This window comes from Pelobates fuscus, chromosome 10 (genome assembly GCF_036172605.1).
Source record: "Pelobates fuscus isolate aPelFus1 chromosome 10, aPelFus1.pri, whole genome shotgun sequence".
Classification (NCBI taxonomy): Eukaryota; Metazoa; Chordata; class Amphibia; order Anura; family Pelobatidae; genus Pelobates; species Pelobates fuscus.
The window spans coordinates 10,576,135-10,596,507 of NC_086326.1; the positions used below are offsets into that span (position 1 = coordinate 10,576,135).

Below are 20,373 nucleotides of genomic sequence, written 5' to 3' on the forward strand. Positions count from 1 at the left end.
CCACTCTTCTGGTATTTACCTTTAAAGGGTTACTCCAAGGATTTGAAGTAGTCATGGTGGCCGGAGTCTGTATATGCAGCATTTCAGCATATTTCATACGGAATTTAACCTCTTCACTGCTAGAGTTGTAACTCAAACAGAGGTAGTGTTATTGGGGCATTATTGACCAGTCCATAGGAAGAGCTCCAGGCTGGCTAATACATAGTGTAGCATTCACTGGCTGAAAACGGTCAACTGATACGCTCAGCGAATGAACGGCAACTAAATAAGCTTCTGCTTACCAGGAGCCCACCAGGGACCTAGATAAGATGGCAAATAGGGAGCGGGCCAGAGTACTGCTTGCACCATAATCACGACAGCAGGCTCTACATCAGACTGTGTTAGGATTCTTGGAGTAACATGTTAATCTTTTGTTTTTAAGAATAAAAATTATGACAGTTTTGCTTTAAAAATCAGATGACATTACAATAATCCAGTAACAAATTCCAAAAGTAGCACCACCCTTGCCCATAAACCCATAAGAGAAGTGTCCCTTACAGCAACCGCTGGTAGGTCGTTTCCTGGTAGCTCTGGTTGGTGACGTATGGCAGGTAGACTTTGCGAAAATTTGGAACATGGATTATCACCACGTTACACACCTGGAAGTTGTACATATCGCTCTCAAATTCCTCTTCCAGGTCAAACAGGAAGCTGGTAAAAACACAGGCAGGGACAGACATAAGTCTAAAAGCCACATTTAAAAGGCAGTACGGAATAAAACATGTATAATGGCTACTAGGTACAATCTACTTTCTTTTTTAACAGAAAATGACAGTCATATTTAAAGGGACTCTGTAGGCACCCAGACAACTCCAGCTCATTGAAGTGGTCTGGGTGTGGTGTCCCTTTTGCATTTAGTGCTGCAATGTAAAACATTGCAGTTCCAGAGAACATTGCAGCTCTTAATCTGCCTTCAGTGGCCGTCTACCAGACATCCACTAGAGGGTTTCCGGAATCCAAAGGCCTCGCGGCCGCCTAAACCTTAGGGCAGACTGTGTCGGGTCCTCGGTCAGTGACCAAGGACCCGACACCAGGAAGGGTCCCGGCGGCTTGCTCGATATGCCGCTGGGTGCAAGGCCCCTACAGGCTGCCCGGCAGTGACGGAGAGCACCCTTGGCCGCTGGTCTGCAGCTCCGCAGTGCTGCAGACCATGTGTCTGGCAAGATCTGGCCAATCAGAGCGTTGCCACGGGTTACCATGGCAACGATCTGACCGGGTCTCGCAATATACATGGTCTGCAGCTCTGCACAACACTACGGAACTGCAGACCGGATATCACCATCGGATCACCAGGGAGCCCACTGGATTACCAGTGAGCCCACACTGGACCACCAAGGAATTAAATTAGGGGTTTAAACCCCTTCAAGCCTGCGGGAGTGTGGGACCTATTAATCCTATAGTGCCAGTAAAACTTTGTTTTCCTGGCACTATAGGATTCCTTTAATGTCAAAATATTGTTTATTTTAACACAAAGTATCTATTTGCTATTTTTTTTATCTCAATAGCTGCAAAGAGAAAAACCAGTACAATATATGTAAACAATAGTGTATCAGCAGGAATGCAAGGGTACAGCTAGTGACAACAATCACCTCTTAACATAGACTACAAATAACAGCGATCCAACCAATCATCTCTCAGCATAGACTATAAATAACAGCAATCCAACCAATCATCTCTCAGCACAGACTATAAAAAACAGCAATCCAACCAATCTCTCAGCACAGACTACAACTAACAGCAATCCAACCAATCATCTCTCAGCATGGACTATAAATAACAGCAATCCAACCAATAATCTCTCAGCATAGACTACAAATAACAGCAGTCCAACCAATCATCTCTCAGCACAGACTACAAATAACAGCAGTCCAACCAATCATCTCAGCATGGACTACAAATAACAGCAATCAAACCAATCATATCTCAGCATGGACTATAAATAACAGCAATCCAACCAATCATCTCTTAACATAGACTACAAATAACAGCGATCCAACCAATCATCTCTCAGCATAGACTAGAAATAACAGCAATCCAACCTCTTCTTTCTTTGATATTCCCTCAAACAGACAAGTATTGTGTTTCACTCTGAGAGCTAGAGAGTCCACAAGTTTACAATTAGATTTTCACGTCTGTAAGATCATATCTAGGTATGGTGGGAGTTTGTTTCTAGAACAGGCAATAAGAGATCATCTGACTCATTGCATCAGTTTCCATGGAGATCAATTGCTCCTTATTATAATAAAAGTAAACGGTGTTTAGGAACTCACTCAGAACTGGCTTCTCGCACTTCAGTAAGACGGGAGAACAGCCACTGGCGATCCTGAGCGCTGAGAACCTCTTGCAGCTCTGGGTTACGCTGAAAGTGATCAACGGCGATGTTCAGGCTGCGCAAATAGAGCGCCTCCGACATGATCAGTTCAAACTTTGCCTGAGGGAGAGAAGACAAAACCAGCCAAGACTAGGGTTAAAAAACAAACAAACAAAAAAAACGAACGAGGGAAGTATGTGTGGAGTTCTATGTGCACCCATTACAACCCCAGCTCCCCAGCTCCCCGAATAACCCCAGCTCCCCAGCTCCCCGAATAACCCCAGCTCCCCAGCTCCCCGAATAACCCCAGCTCCCCAGCTCCCCGAATAACCCCAGCTCCCCAGCTCCCCGAATAACCCCAGCTCCCCAGCTCCCCGAATAACCCCAGCTCCCCTGCTCCCCGAATAACCCCAGCTCCCCGAATAACCCCAGCTCCCCGAATAACCCCAGCTCCCCGAATAACCCCAGCTCCCCTGCTCCCCGAATAACCCCAGCTCCCCGAATAACCCCAGCTCCCCGAATAACCCCAGCTCCCCTGCTCCCCGAATAACCCCAGCTCCCCGAATAACCCCAGCTCCCCGAATAACCCCAGCTCCCCGAATAACCCCAGCTCCCCGAATAACCCCAGCTCCCCGAATAACCCCAGCTCCCCGAATAACCCCAGCTCCCCGAATAACCCCAGCTCCCCGAATAACCCCAGCTCCCCTGCTCCCCGAATAATCCCAGCTCCCCTGCTCCCCGAATAACCCCAGCTCCCCTGCTCCCCGAATAACCCCAGCACCCCTGCTCCCCGAATAACCCCAGCACCCCTGCTCCCCGAATAACCCCAGCACCCCTGCTCCCCGAATAACCCCAGCACCCCTGCAGCATACGGGCTCCCCCTGCTCCCTGTAGGGGAAGGCAATACGGGCTCCCCCTGCTCCCTGTAGGGGAAGGCAATACGGGCTCCCCCTGCTCCCTGTAGGGGGAAGGGCTCCCCCTGCTCCCTGTAGGGGGAAGGGCTCCCCCTGCTCCCTGTAGGGGGAAGGGCTCCCCCTGCTCCCTGTAGGGGGAAGGGCTCCCCCTGCTCCCTGTAGGGGGAAGGGCTCCCCCTGCTCCCTGTAGGGGGAAGGGCTCCCCCTGCTCCCTGTAGGGGGAAGGGCTCCCCCTGCTCCCTGTAGGGGGAAGGGCTCCCCCTGCTCCCTGTAGGGGGAAGGGCTCCCCCTGCTCCCTGTAGGGGGAAGGGCTCCCCCTGCTCCCTGTAGGGGGAAGGGCTCCCCCTGCTCCCTGTAGGGGGAAGGGCTCCCCCTGCTCCCTGTAGGGGGAAGGGCTCCCCCTGCTCCCTGTAGGGGGAAGGGCTCCCCCTGCTCCCTGTAGGGGGAAGGGCTCCCCCTGCTCCCTGTAGGGGGAAGGGCTCCCCCTGCTCCCTGTAGGGGGAAGGGCTCCCCCTGCTCCCTGTAGGGGGAAGGGCTCCCCCTGCTCCCTGTAGGGGGAAGGGCTCCCCCTGCTCCCTGTAGGGGGAAGGGCTCCCCCTGCTCCCTGTAGGGGGAAGGGCTCCCCCTGCTCCCTGTAGGGGGAAGGGCTCCCCCTGCTCCCTGTAGGGGGAAGGGCTCCCCCTGCTCCCTGTAGGGGGAAGGGCTCCCCCTGCTCCCTGTAGGAGAAGGCAACACGGGCTCCCCCTGCTCCCTGTAGGGGAAGGCAACACGGGCTCCCCTGCTCCCTGTAGGAGAAGGCAACACGGGCTCCCCTGCTCCCTGTAGGAGAAGGCAACACGGGCTCCCCTGCTCCCTGTAGGAGAAGGCAACACGGGCTCCCCTGCTCCCTGTAGGAGAAGGCAACACGGGCTCCCCTGCTCCCTGTAGAGCGCAATACGGGCTCCCCTGCTCCCTGTAGAGCGCAATACGGGCTCCCCTGCTCCCTGTAGAGCGCAATACGGGCTCCCCTGCTCCCTGTAGAGCGCAATACGGGCTCCCCTGCTCCCTGTAGAGCGCAATACGGGCTCCCCTGCTCCCTGTAGAGCGCAATACGGGCTCCCCTGCTCCCTGTAGAGCGCAATACGGGCTCCCCTGCTCCCTGTAGAGCGCAATACGGGCTCCCCTGCTCCCTGTAGAGCGCAATACGGGCTCCCCTGCTCCCTGTAGAGCGCAATACAGGCTCCCCTGCTCCCTGTAGAGCGCAATACGGGCTCCCCTGCTCCCTGTAGAGCGCAATACGGGCTCCCCTGCTCCCTGTAGAGCGCAATACGGGCTCCCCTGCTCCCTGTAGAGCGCAATACGGGCTCCCCTGCTCCCTGTAGAGCGCAATACGGGCTCCCCTGCTCCCTGTAGAGCGCAATACGGGCTCCCCTGCTCCCTGTAGAGCGCAATACGGGCTCCCCTGCTCCCTGTAGAGCGCAATACGGGCTCCCCTGCTCCCTGTAGAGCGCAATACGGGCTCCCCTGCTCCCTGTAGAGCGCAATACGGGCAACACAAGCCAGGGCAGCCATAACTTGTCTTTACACATATGTCGAGAGCTTTCTACCTCTTGCAGTTTCTGCTCATCGCGGGTCATGGAAAGTAAGGTTGAGCTACCCCGTATCACAGGGATGTCCTGCCAGAGTGAGTCAGCCGAAGACACAGACAGACGCTGTAGGTAGGAGTCTTGGGAAGACAGTGCACGGCGTCGCAGCCTGGGGGATCCAGGATCCTTTTCTTCTGATGGAGAGTTCTGAGGTTTCTGTCTCAGGATTTCTTGGTTTTGAGCCACATCACTGTATTCCTGGTACAGGAGGTTGGCTGGGGATTGGAGAGACAGAGGAATGGTTAATAAACGCATTTGTTTCGTAGCTTGCTTCTAATATAGCAATAAAATGACCAACAATCTCAGACCAAAACAGAAGTCTCTACATGCATCGAGCGGGCTATAGAGAGCTCAGTCAGCATGCCTGCCCTTCCCTCAGCAGCCCCTGCATCTTTCAGCCTCACAGGTACTCAGTTAATAGAAGAATATTCATATTCTCAGTACTGGAAGAACCAACTATAACCAAGATATTTCAGAATTACAGCTCCTGTAATGTTCTCCAACGCTTAATACTTTGTTCTAGGATATTCTTCAACAAAGACCTTCCTATCATCCTTCATCTCTATTAACCCCAATAGGCATATCCCCCATTAAAGCTTATCCATAACCACACAAGCCAACAAATCAAGGTTGGCAGCATTAGCTTATAAGCTTGGCTTGCTGACAAGTAACAGTCTCCAACGATCCTAGTAGGATCTCCTGCCAGGAGCTTTGAAGCCTACGATGTGCAATGTGCTTTTATGGAATTAAATCTGGAAACCCACAACAGCTTCCCCAGACCAGAGTCCTTTTCTTTTCACCCCCCATGTCAAATCTCTAGTAGGATACATTTCTATTTATTTGTCATGCTTATGTTTGTTTTTAAATGTATTTATGTCTATATTTATGTTTATATCTGTACTGAAAAAAAAAAAAAGATTGGGAAAAAAAAAAAATTCAATAAATAGAAAGGTTGAAATGTTGTTCCGACATGTGGCCACTGCTAGATCATATTTTGTTTGGCTAACTTGTGCCAGAAATGGAAGTAGACACATTTTTCCAAGGCAAACTATACAATAATTATCTTTCTAATATGCCTTCAATGTCCCCTAGGAGTTTTCTCTAGGATCTGAAGAGGAAAGTCAAACCCCTTCCCTCCCCTTTAAGGGACACTCCAGACCCCTAAAAATCTTTAGCTTGTTTTAGTGCTTTATGTATGAAGAGCTTGTTTTCTTTTTTTCAAATTTACAAAAAATGTGATATCAATGGAAATTGGCACTTTTATAAATTAACATGGTTATACCCCCTGGCTATCAATTAGTCAACGAGTCCTGTGACTTCCTAGTTTGGTTAGCTCAGTGGAGATCCCTGCAATTGCCCAGAGCACCTGCCTTGCAAAGACTTCTCATTGAGCTGTATTGGGAAGGCTGTGATTGGACAGCCACAGAAAGTCTGTGTGGGGTTAGAAGGAGAGGGCTTGCAAAGGCTGCAGACAAGAGAACTGCAGCTATTGCAAGTTGATTTTAAAATGTATACCAAATGAAAAAATGCACAATTTATTGCATGCATGTTTTCCTTTCACGGTTCTACTAAACAGTGAATTTGATTTTAAACATTTTTGTATTTGGGCAGTTGAAAAAGTCTCTTAACTCGTAACCTACAGTTGTTGATGAGCTTTGACTGGCGTCTCTGGAAATCCCACGTGGCTTCGGATAGAGGATTCAGGACCCTGGATTTTTTCTCTCTACAAGAAGGGTCAACATACAAATAAATTAAAGTACCAGAAATATAAGACTGAAAATGTTTGCAAGATAAAAACGTCTTAGTCAGGATCTGCATGTATTGACATCTTAGACCAGAGACAGAGACATGATCCAGAGACAGAGACATGATCCAGAGACAAGATAAATTATGATTATGCTAGTTCTTTCACAACCTCTCCTAAGGGATCGCTAATATGGAAGAGGAGGTGCAGAATTGGAGATCCAATTTTGGATCCTTAACCCCTTAAGGACACATGACATGTGTGACATGTTATGATTCCCTTTTATTCCAGAAGTTTGGTCCTTAAGGGGTTAAACCAAGAGTTGGAAACCTCCAGTTGCACGGTTATTATACTTCTGATATGTACTACACGGCACGATTTCAAACTCTGTGATTAAGGACCCAAAATTGGATCTTGGGCGTTTTTGGGGGGTCTCCACGGGTTGTCAGCATGATTTTTTATATAGACATGATATAACTAGCTATTTTAGCCACCCGCTCTTCTCTGGTGAAACCTTGTTGATCCTGGGAAGAATCAAACACAGATGCTTTGCACAACTAATTTTCTTATAACTCATTAAATGTCCTTGTGGACTGGGATACGTTGGCCAAACTTGCAGACCACAGACGGTTCGCATCGGTGGACATAAAAGCGCCATACGAACAAGCTTATCATTTCATTAGTGCTGGTCATGGTTTCTCAGCTATTGTGTGCATCATGAAGCCTCACCCTGGCCACTATATCCTCCTGGAAACTGAGAAGAAACAAAAATGGTCTTTCAATTTCTTTCCATTTTTTAAGAAAAGTAAGAGGAACCTGCCAGCATCCCAGCCTATCACGTCATATCACTGGAAAGCCCAGGATGTCCTCTTTACAATACAGCAGGGATTGATGGAGTAGCTCAAAAGAATAAAAGGAAATGCATGTGAACGAAAGGTCTGTTACAGAGGACACAAGTTTATGTACTGCATCTCTGGAGGCTATTACAGATTCCCTCAAACGAGCAGTATTGTATTAGATCTACATGTTATTTCACTAAACGGCTGCAGACAAACATGAAATAATAAAAAAATATATAAACTATCAGACTGTGAACTACATATCAAGGTAACTCCTTGCCAAGAATCTCAGTTTAAGGAAGGATTTACTATGACGCAGTGAGAAATTATTCACCTTGAATAAAATCAGACTTTGCCCTTTCTCCTTAACTGGAAAATTCAGCAGAACTTGGAATAATATTGGGTGAGTCACATACGGAAACGTAAGGAAGAAAACCGAAGGGCACAATATCAAAAGCCACTGTTCTTTCCTTTTATGAACAGTGTGATTTATTTAAATATCTTTTTAATCTGCTGTGTTGATCTTTAACCCCAACTATAACCATTGGAATAATAAGAGAAGTTTGCAGTTTATTCACACAAGTTAAAGGCTGCAAGCTTTTAAAAAGAGTTAAATTACTGAAGACTTTAACAGAGAATAACTGTATCTGTGAAAGGATAATATACAAGAGATTGACACATTTTAGTTCGAAACAGAGTTATAAACATAGGTGATTTGTCGAATTCTTTCCCCACTTTGAATTTGGTTTTAATAACCCTGAAAACACCCTCGTTTTCTGAATTGTGCGGCTCTAGTTGGGTCTGCAGTCACAGCTGTCCAAGCATCACGGTTTGTACATTTGTCTCTGTCTGGAATTTAAATAAGACTTTTTTTGTTTGAATTCCCATGGATTAACCTGTTCTTTGTTTCTGTATTGTTTGACCTGGTGTCGGACAGTAGATGTCCTGTCAAACCTGCAGTGTGGGCGTCCTTCAATTGACAGAATGATATATCTTCTAAAGTAGGGGTAGGTAACCTACAGCACTCCAGATGTGACCTACATCTCACCTGATGCTTTGCCAGTATCAAGCCTGTTAGAGCAATATGGGAGATGTAGTCCATAATATCTGGAGTGTCAAAGGTTGCCTACCCCTGTTCTTCAGCCTAATTAAGTAGTCACCCATCATCCCTTTTCTTCTTGCAATCCGATGTTTAACCTTAAGAGGATACACCCAAAAACCACAGGACGTCCAGTGCCCTACCTTTGGACAACAGACTCCGAGAATCTTGGCCTCGTTTCCTTTACAACAGAATCTTCCTCTGCAGCAACATAAAACATAAATCATAAAATAGAACATTGCATCACAGTACAATAATATAACCTCTGATCAAAGTTATTGTAGGTAGATCGCCTCAGGGGGTCACCCTAACCACAGTTTCCCAAACCACGTTTTAAACGATCCTGCTGGTCTATGTCTCATGGCTCTCATTGTACATAAAATTTAGAAAAAAGAACATTTAATTCATACGAACAATATTCACAGATTATTTTTTTAATATTTACTACTAAATGCCACATGCTGCTGTATAAAAAAAAATGTATTAAGCAATATACACAGGGATAATACTACACACACACACAGATCAGCCACAACACTGAAACCTCCTGCCTAATATGGTGTACTTCCCCTTCGTGCTGCCAAAACAGCTCTGAGCGTTGAAGCATGGACTTCACAAGACCTCTGAATGTTTCCTGTGGTATCTGACACCAAGGCATTAGTGGCAGTTATTTTAAGTGGGGCGTCTATGGTTTGAATTAGTGTTCCAGCACATCCCACAGATGCTCAACTAGATTGAGATCTGGTAAATTTGGAGGACAAGGCAACACCTTTAACTGTCATGTTCCTCAAACCATTCCTGAACAATTTTTCAGTGTGGCATTATCCTGCTAAAAGAGGGCACACATTGCCATTAAGGGCAGTACCTGGTTTTCAACAATCTGTAGGTAGATGGTACATGTCAAAGTAAAATGTACGAGAATGCCAGGACCCAAGGTTTTCAAGCAGAACACAAAACGGTCATTGCTGGCCTTCCTTCTTTGCCCCAGTAAATGATGCACACACTCAGCCTTCCACCAGATCTAAATGAAAACATGACCAGACCAGACAATCTTCTTCCATTGCTCCATGATCCAATTCTGACACACTCATGTCCCATTGAAGGTGCTTTTGGTTGTTGACAGGAGTCATTATCAACACTCTGATTGGTCTGCGGCCATGCAGCCCCATACAAAGCAAACTGCGATACAATGTGTGTTCTGACACCTTTAGTTCATGGCCAGCAGTAGGTTTTTCAGCAATTTGAGTTACAGTAGCGCTTCTGTGTGATCGGACAAGCAGGCTAGCCTTCGCTCCCGGTATGCATCAATGGCCTTGGACGCTCATAACCCAGATGCCTCTTAACAGTGGTCCTTTCTTGCACCACTTTTGGTAGGTAGTAACCACTGCATACTGGGAACACTCCTCAAGACTTGCCAGTTTGGAGATGCTCTGACCCAGTCATCTAGCCATTACTCTTTGGCTCTTGTCATAGTCACTCAGATCTTTTTCCTTGCCCATTTTTCCTGCTACCAACACAAGAACCGACTGTTAACTTGCTGCCTACTAAATCCCATACTGCATCCTGTTGCCATCTCTTCTCTCAAGTACACAATGCACACAAACTGTCTTCCACCACAACTAAAAGAAAACGGGATTCATCAGAGCAGGCAATTCTCTTCCATTGCTCCATGTTCCAGTTCTGGTGCTCATATCCCCATTAAAAGGTTTTTTTAATGACTTTCAGCAGTTGACAGGGGTTTTTATGGTCACTTTAACCCCTTAAGGACACATGACATGTGTGACATGTCACGATTCCTTTTTATTCCAGAAGTTTGGTCCTTAAGGGGTTAAATGGTACGTGGCTATGCAGCTCCATACACAGCAAACTGCGATGCATTAAGTGTTCACCTGACACCTTTCCATCATGGCTAGCATTAATATATCCAGAAAATTGAGCAACAGTAGCTCTTCTGTACAATAAGACCAGTTCCAGACTTGTATCAAAGTACCTTGGGTGCCCATGACCCTAAAGCCAGATACCACAGGACACGTTCAGAGGTCTTGTAGAGTTTTGGAAGTACGAGTGGGACAGAAATGATATTAGGCAGGTGTTTTAATGTTGTGGCTGATCAATGCACACACAGTTTACATTTCCCAATAGCCACTGGAGAGTGAAAAATCACCCCCGGTAAGTATGCTATAACATGCAGTGGCAAGTAACTTAAGGCCTGGATAAAATCAAAGGACTTCAAATGTTAAGCCCTGTATCACATACACACATTCAATCACTAGAATATCTGGGAGGATTCTGATGTTGAGCCTGAGGCGTTATTAACTAAACACCAAAATTGTGTCTGGAATGACAATATTCTGTAAACAATTACCATATTTCAATCAGATTGCAATTCTCAGGTTTATTAAATGAAAAATTGGTCAATAATAAAATATGGGATTTGTACATTTACCAAACACAAAAAAACAAAAAAACACCACAGATCAATGTGAGCCCACTCAGCCTCCAGGGAAAATGCTTTCACAAAAGGACAACAGTTGCATATAATGAAAACGCAATTATATATATTTTCTACATTACATATTTTATTTATTTATTTTTTATGAAAATGAAATTTTTTAGCTGACGTTACCATTATCAGACAAACTGCTGATGAACCCAACTTGCGGCTGCCGCAGGTTCACACACAGCAATCACGGCAGCTGCAAGTTAGATTGAGCAGCAGTAGCTCTTTAACCCCTTAAGGACCAAACTTCTGCAATAAAATGGAATCATGACATGTCACACATGTCATGTGTCCTTAAGGGGTTAAGCCTAAAATCTTTCTAACGAGTCCCGAAAACATTTTATTCCTCAGGCATTGGGACAATGTTACAATGTAGTTAAAGGGTAACTCAGTGATTTGCAGTGGTCATGGTGCCTGCAGTCTGTATGTGCAGTGTCACTGAGGCATCATTAACCAGCTCTATACAAGGGTAACAGCTGGCTATGGTCAGTTCTGGGCATGTTTGGAGCATGCAGTCAGCATGCTCAGCATGCTAGCGACAGATAGTCAATGGCAGCATACTCCCTTCTGTGTAGCACATGTCCTCCCCTGAGCCCATCCTCCCGGACACCCATCGAGGGGGAGTGACATCACTAGAGAATCGGACTCAGAACTGGAACAGAGGTACATTTTAATAAAAAAAATTAATTGGGGGAGGGGAGTCCAGGATAGGAAGGGTAACTGACCACAAACAGTATATTCTTAAAAAACTTTTGTTTGCATTAGCCATTTAAATAATGTCAGAAATAATACCTGATAAACTATGAGTGTGTTATTCAAATATGTAATTAATATTCCAGGGTTCATGGATATCCGTATTTGAACACAGCTGAGGAAATTCATAAATACTGAGCCGGTGAAAGAGTCCAATCAAAAACTGAATGGAAAAAAAAAACCTAGAACCTTTTCTGCAGATAAACATAACATTGTCTTCAACTTACCATTTAACATGTCCATGGGGGCTTTGTTCCTGGGATACCCAAGTACAGACGGTGCATCTTCTGAAATCTTGGACTGTCGGATCAGAGTCCCAGTTTGTGGTGAACTCTTGGGCCCAGACTGTAGTTCACTATTGCTTCTGGTTTCTTGTGAATTAAGTGGCGCGGTAGGAGGATTTACAGGACCAAATCGCTTGTAAGGCTGATTGGGATCTACATAGCTGTTCCTTTTGTGTCTTACAGTGGCTCTCCTCACCAAAGAGCTTTCTGCTGGCCTAGCTTGTGGATAATGCCTTCTTTCGGAAGATTCCTCAGAATTAGCCACATAGCGGGAAGGACGAGGAGGCAGCCACAAAGGAGAAACATACTGACCTTTGGGTTGTTTTATGGAAGTGCTTTCATCAGAATCACTGGTTTCACCAGATTCACTGGGATAATTACTAAACTGTCTCGTTGTCAGTGGATTTTGGCTTTCCTCTTCAGGTAGAGATCCAATTGCATATTTGGCAAGATCCTTCAGCCCCTCTGTGACGTGTCCTTCTGAGTAAAATCCAGGTTCCTCTGGACTATGACTGAGAAGTAGTGTTGGGTTAAATATCTGTATGGGACAGAAAGTGAACTTAGTTCTTGATAATGGATCCCTAGCTGTATTGTCAGCATTGGGTTCTTTAACAGTACTACCATCCGCATTAGCAATATTGGTACTGAAAATAGGACTTCCTATGGTTTTCACCACTTCCCTGTTGGTTACAGCTGACTGTAAATCGGTGGTCTGTAGAGCAGGAAAATTCAAAATATTGTCAGGATGTTTTAGACTCTGGGTTGTATCATTTGTGATAGGACACTCACTATCAACACCAAATTGAAGGTGGCCACTTTCTACCTCCAGTTCATTGCCGCGGTATGAATTATTCTCCTGACTTAGAAGAACATTTTGTGTTTTACATGTCTCTATATCCTTTATCTTTACAACATTGCCTTCATTAGGTTTGTGATAGACATTTTCATTTGACATATGATGCTGATGAGTGATGCTGCCCATCGTCTTTTGGGAAAACATTTCTTCAATCTGTTTCAAGCCAGTCTGGTATTCTGGTTGTAAATATGTATTGTGTGTGTCCTCTAATATAGGATGCAACATTGTACCTTCAATTGATGTACCAACATCCTGGGAAATATCTCCTAGAACCTGAAACATACTTTTACAGGTTTGACTGCTTTGAACCACCCCAGATGTGTGCATGTTTCCCTCCAGGTTCACTTGTAGATTTTCTGGATTCAGCTTAATTTCTTCTACATTGATAAAGTTTGGGGACTGAGCCACACTTACAGACTGTCCATCAGAATACCATAGTACAACATCCCCTTTTTGTGTTTTTTCAAGCACATTGCTCTCAGGAGTAGGAGACTGAGAACGGAGATCAGACGATACAAACTCTTCCAACTTTCCCAAATTAGCAGAGTCTGAGCTATAAATGGCTCCCTCACTTGCAGCATTTTGAGTCTGCTGGTCAGTCTTATCTGCTAATTTTCTTAGCCCCATCAAAAACGTTTTTTGCTCATTTTCAAATAAAACCTCGTTTTCTGTTTTGTCCCTCTCTCCATTTGAAGTTTGTTTTTTGCTTTCATCTCGGACCTCTTCAGTATGCATTTCTCTGTTTTGAATGACTGCATCACTTTCAGTAACCTCCATGTCTATCTCTTTATCACCACTTTGTGTCTCCGCCAACACTAAATCCAGCTTTCTTTCACTTATAAAGTCTTCATTAAGTTCATCTCCTGGTCTCCACACAGTATCAGGGACCTCTGCTGAAGTCTCAATTGGACTTTTATTTCCAGGGTCTACACTCTCTGCAACAACCAGATAATCTCCATATTCATCTTTTATTTCCCATTCTTCTGCACTAACCTCCAAATCTAATTCCTGGTGAGATGTTTCTTGTAAGACCTGCTCATTTTTTTCATTGCTGGCCTGTCTCAGTTCTGTTAATATACCAGACTGTACCATATTTACTTCAATTACAGTCTGTATGTCTTCACTAATCACCTCTTCTTTCTTTATGTCATCAGAACTTGTCTCTGTGCAAAGTGTGTCTCTGTCCTGGTCTGTCTCTCTACTGTCAAGATCCTCACTGCCAGCAGTCTTAATGTCACAAATTGAATACTGATTAACAGTTTGTTTGCTATTGGCCTCTTCACTAATTGTCTCTTTGTTCTCAGCTGCAGTCTCATGGCCAACTTCCTTTTTACAGTCAGTTTGTGTGTTCCCTTTGACCGTCTCCTTGAACTCAGAGAGGATCTCTCTCTGTCCACCTTCTGTTTTTCTATGGACAACCTCTATACAGAGGACTTTTGTCTCATTACAATAAACATCATTCTCTTTGTTGTCAACTTCTTCCTCCAGCTCGACTGTCTTTTGATGATCATTCTCATTCCTATTAGTTGCTTCTTTTCTATAAGTTTCACTTTCCCTTGCAATGGCGCCTTTACCGTCAGTCTTGGTCTCTTCTTTGCCTATGTCTGTACTTTTAACCTTGACCTGCTCCCCAACTGTCTCCTTAACATCTGATTCATCCTCCTCAACAGTCTCTTTCATGTCACCTTCATCTCTAATGGTCCCTTGATGGCAAGCCTCAATCTCTTCCCCAACTATAATTTTACCATCAACCTCAGTCACTTTCCTGTCTCTATGTTTATCACCAATCTTGTTCCAAACCGTCTCTTTGTTATCATGGCCGCCAGCCTCGATCACTTCCTCCGGTGCCTCTTGGCCGCCAGCCTCGATCACTTCCTCCGGTGCCTCTTGGCCGCCAGCCTCGATCACTTCCTCCGGTGCCTCTTGGCCGCCAGCCTCGATCACTTCCTCCGGTGCCTCTTGGCCGCCAGCCTCGATCACTTCCTCCGGTGCCTCTTGGCCGCCAGCCTCGATCACTTCCTCCGATGCCTCTTGGCCGCCAGCCTCGATCACTTCCTCCGATGCCTCTTGGCCGCCAGCCTCGATCACTTCCTCCGATGCCTCTTGGCCGCCAGCCTCGATCACTTCCTCCGATGCCTCTTGGCCGCCAGCCTCGATCACTTCCTCCGATGCCTCTTGGCCGCCAGCCTCGATCACTTCCTCCGATGCCTCTTGGCCGCCAGCCTCGATCACTTCCTCCGATGCCTCTTGGCCGCCAGCCTCGATCACTTCTTCGGATGTCTGCTTGCCATCTTCTCTGGTGACTTGCGTTGATGTCTCGTTGCTGCCAGCCACTGTCATTTCCTTGGTTGTCTCCATGCTGTCATCCCCCATCACTTCCTTGATGGTGTTCTTGCAATAATCTCCAGCCATCTCCTTAACGGTCTCTTTTTTATCTTCTTTGGTCATCTCCCTGGCTATATCTTTGCTTTGAACCTCGGTAACCTCCCCAGTTGTGTTCTTGCGGTCAGCTTTGATAACCTCCTTGACTGTCTCCTTACTGTGAGCTTCAGTTACATCCCTGGCTGTCTCTCTGCTGTCAACGTCAACTGTGCCTTCACAGTCAGCCTTAGTAACCTCCCAAATGGTCTCTTTATGGACAGTCTCTGTTTCATTATAATTACTCTGAGAAGTACTGTTATCCTCACAATCAGTCTCCACTCTGGCTTTATTTGTCTGTTCAATGGATGCCTCACTAATCTTGGACTGTTTCATTATAGTGTCTTCTTTACATTCCTCACTGGCTCTCGCTAACTCAGCACTTGCAGGCTCTATATTTATAGCCTCTGTTTCATCCCCAAAAGTAAAATTCTCCTCACTGGCTGTCTCCCAATCTTCACTCTCCTCACTATCTGTCTCAAGAACACTCTGTGGTTCCATCAGGACTTTCACTGTGTCTTTGTTAACAGTCTTTTCTTCCTCATTGCCTAGCTCTGTTTCACCACAGACCATCTCCAGGTTGTCTAGATAACTTTTAGTGTTTACATTTTCTCTTAAATCACTGTTTGGAGAGAGCTCACATGGCTGGCAGGTGATATCTCTGGTTAGGTGGAGCTCACGTGGCTGGCTGGTGGCCTGGACTTCATAATTTCTAGTTACTGTATTTAGTATTCCTATGTTGCCCACAAGGTTACTCTCAATACCCCGCCCATTAGTATCCAAGAGAAAGTCTGTAGAGTCTATGATTGTTTCATCTCTTCCAGAAGTCTCTGCAGCGCCCTGGCTTGGTAGAACTATATTTTGTTGATGTGTGACACTCCTGCCTCTGCCGAGATGGCACCTCTCATCCTCCTGTACTGTCTTGCACCCTCCTTCCGAGTCCATGATCACTCCATCTTCAACAAAAAAACAATAAAACCATCAGTAAGAGAGAGAAGGACTAAAGATATACAATCACAAATCATCCAAAAATATGCAGCAAGGAAACTAGTCACAGGTTAATGGCATTATGGCTATATCTCAGCTTACAGAAACTATGTACTTTGGGTGCATTAAGATAAATAGGTGAACATACCTCATTATAAGGAGAGCATGCCTACTTTACCTCTGAGCTGCACTCGACTTTTAAAGTAATGCAATTAATAGATATACCATCCCCCAATAAAATGTGCATGTTATTGATTTTGAAGGCTGTCTTTGGGGGGTGTATGATATCTTCGTATACAATAAATAGCTGCAGATCTAGTATCTGAAGCTACAGCAAGCCCTCCCATAGACATTCTGTGACTGCATTACAGCTCAATGAGAAGGATTTGAAGAGCTCTGTTTAGAAAGGCTTCTACTAATGGTTTAAAAATGTCCCGTACAAGCCATTAGTGCACTAAATTCTTCTTTACAACAAACCAGTTTTTTGACATGCAGTTCACATAAAGACAGACATTTCTGACATGCGTCATTCATTTTATATATTTTTCAGAGTCATGGAATGATTTTATTGTGCTATAATAGAAGGTAAGAGTTTTATCATGGAAGTACCTGCATGATCTGGAGTAACTAGAATGTCATAAATGCAACAACATGACCTCATACTAAATATAAACCTTCTGTGTGGTTGGATATGGGTGTACGGGGTAAACAATCCTATTTCTACCAGGAGACCCCCAAAGAGCTTGCAATTTGAGCTGCTTGGCCAAGGTTGTGGGGATGTAGCAGGAACAAGAGTTTAGCCAGAGCTAATAATCTGGTAAGAATATAGGTATTTATTGAACGCTCACAGTGTGCATTAGATCTGTTAGTGTGAGTCGAAGTGGAACTTTAACTAATGAGGTTTTTGTACAACCATATATCTATGGATTGTGCTTTTTCTTTTAAATCTAGATAACACGTAAATTAGTTACAGGAACACGACAAGTGAACCCAGTAGTGGTTATAGTAAGTAATTAACTAGTTTAGGAAACTAATCTGGGGTCCACAAAGTACCCGTATGTCTCCTGCAAGGAGTTACGGTTAGCTCCACCGAGCCAGGCCTTGCGTATACGGCCAGCAAATTGTCGTAGGGCGTCAGCGGAGCACTCTCAGCCAATCAGTGTAGCTCAGCACCTCAAGGTTTGGCTCAGTACAGGGGCTTCCGATTTCAGAGCCAGCAAGGGCACACCCCCAGCGGACCCCAGGTAAATTTTCAAACCATTTGACTACATACTGTGGGAGGATGCCAAGACACTCAGTGTTTTGCGGTGGTCATGGTGTTTATAGTGTTCCTTTAATCCTTTTTTAGAGTTGCATGTATGACTCCTGCACACGTACTGCGCTTTTACAGAAAATGCAAAACATGAATTGCCTAGGGTATTATGGGAAGGCAAAGTAACATGCAACGCTTCTACATTTAACCTACCTATGTAACAAAACAGGGTCACTTCTCTGGGACTCACAGTGAAGCAGATGTACCCTACAGTATTCCCGCGGGACAGGAATTTTATCCAAAAAAAAAAAAATCACACAATGAAAATCAGGTGGATTATTCAGAAAATCTGACCCTGCCTAAAATCAGTGCACAGTGTCTCCGCATACGTGCAGCCTGGGACAAAGCCATGAATCATAGCACGCTGACTAAGCACGTTCTACTGAACAATGACCAATAACACCCAGACATCAGCAAAAACAGACACTCCTGCCTTCGCAGACTACTACTCCCAGCACACTCACCCACCTTGCAAGTTTAACCATCAGAATAAATGATTTACTGAAGCGTGAATTGGGGAGAATCCAAAGTCATTGCAAGTTTTATGTCAGAAAATTTAATTAAAAATGTGACTTGCTTGGAGAAGCTTTCCAGTTTTGTAAACAAACATCGCAGATTTCTAAACAAACAAAGGTTATTTACCAATGAGAGAATTCAAAGTGACTTTTGAATTTAAGATTAAAACAATCAAACTGGAAAAGTTCAGCGATTCCTTCAGTTCAGCTGCTCTGGCCTTAAAATTCACTTTGAATTCCCAGGTTAGTAAATAACCCTGATTGGCGGCAGCCCTCCATCATTCATGCTTGGGTGATTTGCCAATTCTTCAGACTGACCCTTCGCACCCCATGCCGGTTACATGATTCTTTTACACAGCCCACAGTGGCCCACTTCCCAGAACGCAGATGTTGAGGGTGAGGGGTTACGAAAATCTCTCCATAATTAGACACATTCACTAAAGTGAGAATTTTTAGGAATTTAAAGAAAATGTTTTTCTTTTCTACTTTTTTTGGCTTATTTGTACCCAATTCCACAACTTTTTTAAAATCTAATTTTTTAGATCAAAATCGTAACATTTGCGGTGTATAAAAATAAAGTTAGAAAAATTCTCTAAAATTACCCTACATCTGGCGGAGATTCTGACAAGCTCTGAGCTCCCCGAAACGAAGGCGACAAGGCTAGTGGTATGGTATTTACATATAAGAATGCGGCGCAGGGGAGCAAATGAATAAAATTGGCCGTATGACCCCCATCGATTTAATGCTGCGCATTATTTGCATTTCTCTTAAAATTAAAATGCGAGTTTTAACGACTTACTTTAGCCTTCATACCTGCATTAATCACAGTTACATTTCACAGCTTACTTGGTGGTGAAATTGTAGACATTTACTTTGTCACAAAAAAGAAAAAAAACAAAAACAGTCATAGGGGGTTATAGATATGCTTAGAAAGCCTTACAGAAAATATTAACCCTTTGAGTCTGCGATGAGTTACAGGGGACTCCTGACAGCTCTAGGATTAAAAGCTGCCTCACACTTGGAAGGAGGCATGGGAGGGAGGGGGGTAGGGAAAGATTAAAGGAATTTCTGGCTTTACCTGTGTTACCTGGGAAGATTTAAGGGGGATCAAAGTAAACTTACATTCTTCTCCCCTGTGCTGGGTTCAAGGTGCAGGGGTCAGAGGTCAGAAGCAGTGTAGTCTTATGGGGGGGTGAAGGTATTTCCTGGTGTGGAGTTGGCCAGGTGAGACACCCACAATACGTCAGGGACGGGACACCTGGGAGGAGGGAGGCAGGTAGGCAAGCTGGGTGAGGGGACAGGTGAGGCACTCCTCCTGTGAGTCCAGCCTCACCTGAAAGGCAGGCTGGGGGAGGGTCTAAGTGGGTCCAGCCTCACCTGAAAGGCAGTCTGGGGGAGGGGACAGGTGAGGCACTCCTCCTGTGAGTCCAGCCTCACCGGAAAGGCAGGCTGGGGGAGGGTCCAAGTGGGTCCAGCCTCACCTGAAAGGCAGGCTCGGGGAGGGTCCAAGTGGGTCCAGCCTCACCTGAAAGGCAGGCTCGGGGAGGGTCCAGGTGAGTCCCTCCTCCTGTGAGTCCAGCCTCAAATGCAAGGCAGGTAGGGACAAGCCTATAGGTAGTATGGGTAGAGTGAGCAGGAAGGAGTGGCCACTGATATAATGTTATTTCTGTGAAGTAATTTCACAGGAATCCATTTTAGGGGAATTTCCTAGGGATGGATGCTACAGGCAGCAATCGTCATGTCAAACTGACCAACATGAAAACAGGGGAATCCCATTGGTTCTGTTAACCCTTACAGCACAGGGGTCGACATACTCCTTAGCACCCAATTTGCTAACACAGGAGCATTAACCAGCGTTAGCATTGCACCAATACGGTGCTGAGAGGGTTAATCAAGGGAAAAGGGTAAATATGATCACTGCTGTACTGCACACAACACTCCTGGGTCACCTAAACGGGTTAAATAATAGCTGGGGGTGATACAATGTTGGTCCAGGTGGCCCCTGCTGGTTTACCTTGAGACTGAAAGGGTTATAGCTGGGGGTGATACAATGTTGGTCCAGGTGGCCCCTGCTGGTTTACCTTGAGACTGAAAGGGTTAATAGCTGGGGGTGATACAATGTTGGTCCAGGTGGCCCCTGCTGGTTTACCTTAAGACTGAAAGGGTTAATAGCTGGG

At 45.3% G+C, this 20,373-nt stretch overlaps 1 protein-coding gene across 1 annotated transcript in view; it reads right to left on the reverse strand.

Annotated features, from left to right (window-relative positions):
* Positions 1-19,499, reverse strand: part of LOC134575545 (uncharacterized) — a 41,024-nt gene extending 21,525 nt beyond the window's left edge. The window contains exons 1-7 of the mRNA XM_063434842.1: positions 19,319-19,499; positions 12,052-16,338; positions 8,715-8,772; positions 6,530-6,612; positions 4,851-5,104; positions 2,310-2,470; positions 538-690 (exon numbers count right to left, since the gene is read on the reverse strand). Of these exons, the coding sequence (XP_063290912.1) occupies positions 538-690; positions 2,310-2,470; positions 4,851-5,104; positions 6,530-6,612; positions 8,715-8,772; positions 12,052-16,327 (4,985 nt within the window). The 5' untranslated portion in view covers positions 16,328-16,338; positions 19,319-19,499. The remainder of the gene's footprint in view (positions 1-537; positions 691-2,309; positions 2,471-4,850; positions 5,105-6,529; positions 6,613-8,714; positions 8,773-12,051; positions 16,339-19,318) is intronic.
* Positions 19,500-20,373: the final 874 nt, after the last annotated feature.